Here is a 6,418-nt window from a genome sequence, read left to right on the forward strand (position 1 = left end):
CATGGTTTTGCACACTGAAAGATTATTAATAGCCTATTTTGTTCTGTCGCATGTATCATATCTTGTTGCCCATTAAAAAGCTGCACAATACATTTAAAATAAATGTCTTTTAATCTTAGATTATTATAAATACATATAAGTCTTTAGATTCATATATAAATATAAATCAAATATAAATAGTTTTTTTCATAAGAATACAAATTAAACTTTCTATTAACATATTTAGATTTTATAAAATTACTGCAGTTTTTTTTTTTCAAGAATTAGGCGAGCATACTTTTTGCTGCTGAATTATATAGTCACCTAGTTTTTATTTTTTGGTCAGCTTATGATTAGATATTTTTATTCATTTGTTATTTTTCTCTATAGTGAAAGTAGTGTGTTTAGTGCATTCTGGATTGTGTTTATAAAATCAAAGAGTGAAAAAAAATATTTAGCTACCACTTGTAGTACACTATGGGTTACTATAAGTGATGTCTAAATACATTTTTTAAATACAGAGATTGTATATTAAAAGCACCTTTTAATTCATATTTCATGCTGTCTCAAAATAGCACAGTTGAGTACACTTAGATGTTCTTAAGATGATCTAAATAAGTACTAAAGAATTTTTAGTATATTAAGCACAAAATTAGTGCATGAAAATAGAGCACTTTAAGTATATTATAGATACTTAGTACTTTTTTTTTCACCTGGGAATTTAAAATGTACAAAATTTTCCTCTGGGGATGCATGCCCCCGGACGCCCCTAGAGGGACCAATGTCCACCCACCACAGACTCACAAAATCTTGTGGGAAACACTGCATCATGTTAGTACACTCTAAAAAATGCTGGGTTAAAAACAACCCAAGTTGGGTTGAAAATGGACAAACCCAGCAATTGGGTTGTTTTAACCCAGTGGTTGGGTTAAATGTTTGCCCATTGTGCTGGCTAGTTTTATTTAAGTCATCTGTTGTATAAAAATTATTGTATTGCTTGCTTAAAATGAACCCAAAATATGCTGGAAATTAACATTTATAAATATGTTTAATAAATGAGCATTTATTAATAAGATAATGAATAATAAACAATAAACACTTATTAAATTGCTTATTAATAAATATACACCTTTTGATTATTATTGTTGCCTCTAGTAATTATGTGTCTGATTTTTAATTTCTCACCTATTTTGGATTCATTTTAAGTCAGCCACATTTTTAATCAGTAGTTGGGTTAAATAAAACTACCCAGCAGGTTGGGCAAACATTTAACCCAACCACTGGGTTAAAACAACCCAATTGCTGGGTTTGTCCATTTTCAACCCAACTTGGGTTGTTTTTAACCAAACATTTTTTAGAGTGTAGTAATGCACCTAGCCTGTTCGTAATATTCTGATTCATGTTAGATATATCACAACATCAAACCTGATCTATGCTATAAAAACGAAAGGGCAGATTCACTAAGAAAAGCTCTGTTTTTTTAAGTGTTTTGCTGCATTGATTTAGTGCCCAGTTTATTGAAGGAATTATGTACAGTATCAGACAAACTGATGCCATTTCCAGTGAGAGAACGCTATGCGCACCTTGCTGCCGCTTCTCGTCAGACCTTTTTTTTTTCTTTTCGTGTGTGTGCTGTACCATTTCTTCCCCTCCTCAACTGGAATTATACTTGGATTATACACTGCTGAGTGCTGACTTTATTCTGTGGATTATATATGGACAACTTCTCCAACTCATCACTGGCTACTCCTATCGCTGGATACTGATCTCTGCGCTGCTCCACTGTACCTTTCAGCTGGCGAGTGAGTCTCCACTCCCTCGTTTAGCTATCATGGACAGTACTTCTGGGTGGTCGGTTAACCCTGGCATTCGAACTGACTGATAAGGTGTTCATGCTAGCACTGACTGTGCATTAACAGCGACGAGAGTGCGGTTGTATTCTTGCATACTGACAAGTTTCGGTTTTCCACCACCTGTGATGTCATCCTGTTTCTGCAGCCTGTCTGCAATCTAACCATGTTTTTCATCATTCACAACATCTCAGTCCCTGCTCTACTAAGGCTCTGTCCATACAAGTGCGTTTTCATTTTAAGACAGTGTTTTAAAATGAAAACGATCCTCAGAAAAATTCTCCGTCTACACTACTCAACCAAAATGCATGTCACATGACCATTCATGCAAACTGGGCATAAGTGTGTACAAGTTTCAACAGAAAGTTGTTTTGTTTATTCTGCAGTTGGTTACTAGTCACAGTCTGGCAAGTACAACGAGCATGATGGCGAGGGGAAAAAAAAGGATCTTTGAGTGGACCGATGATGAAGTACACAGTTTACACGATTTACATGATGGCTGTCAAGGTTGATCTGTTATTGTCGTCTTCCGGTAGCGTAATAGTCATATGATATTGGCTTGACGAATCAGGGAAGGATACACAATGATCCAGAAGACCCAATCAGGGAGAGAATGTTGGTAGCCATGCCTTTGTTTTCAAAAGTTTCCATTTTGTTTCCGTCTACACTGAAATGCAACCCCTAACTAAAACGGGGTCTGCAGCATGTACAAAAGTCTCCATTTTTGCTGGTCAAAAACTCTGGAGTAGTGTGGACGACAGGCATAACTGTAGCAAAAGTTATGCGTTTTAAGACAAACAGCACTGAGAAAGCCCCCAGATGACACCCAGCTCTATATTCGTTCCCAACCCACTGCTCCTTTCCACACCAACTCCTTTTCAGTTTGTACTGAGGAAATAAATGCAAGGATGACCAGTAATTTTGTCAAACTAAACACTGATAAAACAAATCTACTTCTGGTTGGACCTTCTCAATTTACATCCTATCTCTGCGTTGACAATACTGATATTGCTGGTTTCCTAGTTCGACCTTCCACCATGTTAAAAACCTTGGTATAATTATCGATTCTTCCCTCTCTTTCTCTCCTCATATCTCATCACTTACCAAATTTGCCTTTTTCCACCTTTGGAATATTGCTTGTTTATGTCCGCTCTTAAATATCAATGATGCTGAGACCCTAGTTCATGCTTTCATTACTTCTCGCCTAGACTACTGTAATTCTCTCTTTTACGACTTTCCCACTTAACCACTATATTCAGAACTCTGCAGCCAAGGTCCTCACACATATCAAGAAATCTGCACACTTTTCTCCAGTTTTACGCAGATTATTGGGTAACCATTTGTTTCTGTATTTAATACAAGGTACATCTCATCACATTCAAGGCTCTCTATGGTCACCATATGTTTTTCTGATCCCTAGTCTCATGATCTGGTTTGTGTTTTGTTATGTTTCTCTAGGAGGTTCTATTTCTCTACACTCATTTCTGTACACAGTGTACATTTATGCCTGTCTATATGCCTGCTGTCATGTTTATTGGTTAAACTACTGTAAACCTTGACTTATATAAAATAAGGAGCTATGTAAAATAATCATTATTATTATTATTATTATTATTATTAATAAATATGTGCTGCACAGAGACACAAAACCTCTGCAAACACCTATGCAAATACCATAACATAGAGCTGAAAGAAGCAAGTCGTGACTGTAGAGACACTGAGATCAGATCAATATTACAAGAGAAAAACTGGTTTTACTTCTACAATATAACATCCTGGTAGATATTTACATTAAAACACAGCAAGAGCAGCAAACTCAGGTTGACTAGATGGTCATGTATTGCATTGTTTTTGCTTTGTTAGTATTCCCACAGGCAGCTATCCACATATTTTGCTCTTTTTTAGCTGCTAATTAGCTCCCACTCTAATCAGAGCGAAAATGACGATGATCCACAGCTGACTGCTCTAAACACATTACTGAGGTCACAACAACAGCACTGAGGTGGAGGGCTACAGGGACAGATTGGTTGCCGTCGCATTTCCGCCTGTTATCGACTGTTTTGGTGGTGATCCCTTTGCTTTCCAACTCTAAGCCATGCATTGACTGTCCTTTCCCTCTTTCTGTCCTGCTGGTGCTGATGATGTTTGTGACCTCTAGGTTTATCCGCACATATCAGCATCTGCCTACTAGGACTGGGCCAATACATCGATTCTCGATTTGCGATACAAAGAATCTGGAGCAATTCTGATATTTTTCTGATGTATCACGATTCTCGAATCAATTCTGAGCTTAGTGTTTAACAGCAGATGGCACAACGTGCTTTAGAGACATGCATACTCTGCTTGCTTCCAGTTCCTTTACACACACCACTTAAACCTAAAATAATCATTCATAAAGTTCGAAAAAATCTTCTTTAGCACTTCTTAAGATTATATTAAGATAATCCACGGTGCATCAGGGTCAGATATGCCTCTCTTGTTAACTCCTTTCTTCAAAGCAAAACCACCTGTGTTTCCTTTAACCTCTTATATAACACACTAAGAGCAGAAATGACCCATCCACCATCAGACCCACAAACACATATGCAGTTAAGTCCCATTACTTTGCACTGTGTGTAGTATAAAACCCTGAACATTATTACATAATCAGCACAGCTGGGGCTTGTTTCATTTGAGATTAAAGCAAGAGAGGAGAGCAAATCTACTGTATTACTTCCCAAAGATTCGGTCACAATGCCCGCGAAAAAACTGAGGGAGCACTTACAAATTATTTAAACCTTTAATTTACTTCCTTTTTTTTAGACCATTAAAGGTCAAGAGTTTCAGTAACACAACTTTACCTTGTCCAACAGAAACGAAAGGGGAAAATCGTTTGTGGGACAACCACTAACAACAGAACACAGAACAGGTTGTAAATCTTATCTGTAGATGTCGCAACCCATATACAACACAAAAGCATGTTTCATAACAAAAAATTTAACATTTATAACTTTCCTATATACCATTATTTAACTCAATTTAAAATGTTTCATTATGTTGAAATTAACTTTCATGAAATAAACATTTTCATTCTCTATTCAAGGGAACAAGAAGTCCAGTGTAACACAATGGTCAACCAACATGATACAGCAATCAGGAAAAGAGCAAAGTGTCTGCTAGGAACAATCACATAAACACACACTTTTATTGCCCAACATGGCATGGCCTTTTCTAGCATGACAAATAGGCCAGTAAAGCATAACGCACTGCAACCCCAGTAAAATAATTAAGAGCACTTAGTGCACACACAAATGCTTTCTAAGTAACGAAGCATGTGGTGCCATACACTCCTAGCCGTAACACACATTGTCAGATGTGGCGTTCTGTACAAAAACACATGGCTGATGTCACCGGGTATACACTGTAAGACCAGGCCTATGCCCTAATGAGAAGGATGACATTGATAATGTGCAAGGAGATTCTGGCATCTGACACTATATTAATTTAATTTACAGTCACGATTAACTGACCCTGATGACAGTAGAGGGTAGAGTGGTTTGAACTATAATTAGTGATCATTTTCTCATAAAAAGCAGGGGGTTTCAGTCTTTTAGATGACACTGGAACCCCCAATATGACCATTCTCATGTGAGGGACACCAATCCTAAAATTTAAAAGGCGTCTATATTTTATAAACACCCAATTTATACACTGAAAAAAATAATATTAATGCAGTGTTACATGTATTATTTATTTGTTGTTTTTATTTTAATCTATTTTTTATATCAAATTATTTAGGTATTTATTTTAATCTAATCGATATCTTGTTGTTTATTTTTTACCTGTTTTACAGTTTTTCTCTAGACTCCCTTGTGGACCTCTGGACCACAGTTTAAAAACCGGCCATAGACTACCACACTAAACGAACTACAATGTGAAATTTGGTGTACCATGTCAAGTTTAAAGAAGAAATGTCTGTGTACTAGTGTTTCATTTTATTAGTTTGGCAGGAAGGTTACAAGAGTGTGTGGTTTCAGCTTGTGCTAGCAGTAATCAAGATCACCCTGTAGTGTCAAAGAGAATCAAGGTTCAGAAAACGACAACATTCAACAAGTTGCAACTGACAACCATGACTGTAAAGATAATTGCCGCTGGTCAGTATTAGGGCCATCAATGAAGACTGGTGGGAGTTGGAGTTTGAAATCAAGCACAATAGTCAGATTTGTATTGCATTTACATTGCTCTTCGTGTTTACTGTGAGGAATTTACCTGTATGACACCTGTTTCCGGATGGTGAGGTGTAAGAACTCGCTGTTCTCTGCCTGGATTTCAGGACTGAGCGCTCCTCCTCCTCTCCCCACTGCCAGTCGTTCTGTCCCGTTCCCCGAGCACTCATGCTGTTTTAAAGTTGTGCCGCTGTGTCCAGTTTCGGAAAGGAACACGTCCTCCTCCTCCACCACGTCTTCCAAAGTCGGCGGTATCACGACCGTGGTCGGTGAGTCTGCTGAGCTGTGCGCAGCGCGAGACGAACCGTCAACGGTCGCGTCCGATGCTTCTGCCATTTATTAAACTAACTTAATCACGGAGGAAAGTGTCACACTAAACGGTAC

At 37.6% G+C, this 6,418-nt stretch overlaps 1 protein-coding gene across 2 annotated transcripts in view; it reads right to left on the reverse strand.

Moving 5' to 3' along the window:
• Window positions 1–6,418, reverse strand: part of dgkza (diacylglycerol kinase, zeta a) — a 116,624-nt gene that overhangs the window by 110,087 nt on the left and 119 nt on the right. For both annotated transcript variants that reach the window (XM_067402219.1, XM_067402221.1), the window contains exon 1: window positions 6,078–6,418. This exon is cut by the window's right edge and continues 119 nt beyond it. In XM_067402219.1, the coding sequence (XP_067258320.1) occupies window positions 6,078–6,370 (293 nt within the window). In that variant the 5' untranslated portion in view covers window positions 6,371–6,418. The remainder of the gene's footprint in view (window positions 1–6,077) is intronic.

Source organism: Chanodichthys erythropterus, chromosome 11, assembly GCF_024489055.1.
Source record: "Chanodichthys erythropterus isolate Z2021 chromosome 11, ASM2448905v1, whole genome shotgun sequence".
Taxonomy (NCBI): Eukaryota; Metazoa; Chordata; class Actinopteri; order Cypriniformes; family Xenocyprididae; genus Chanodichthys; species Chanodichthys erythropterus.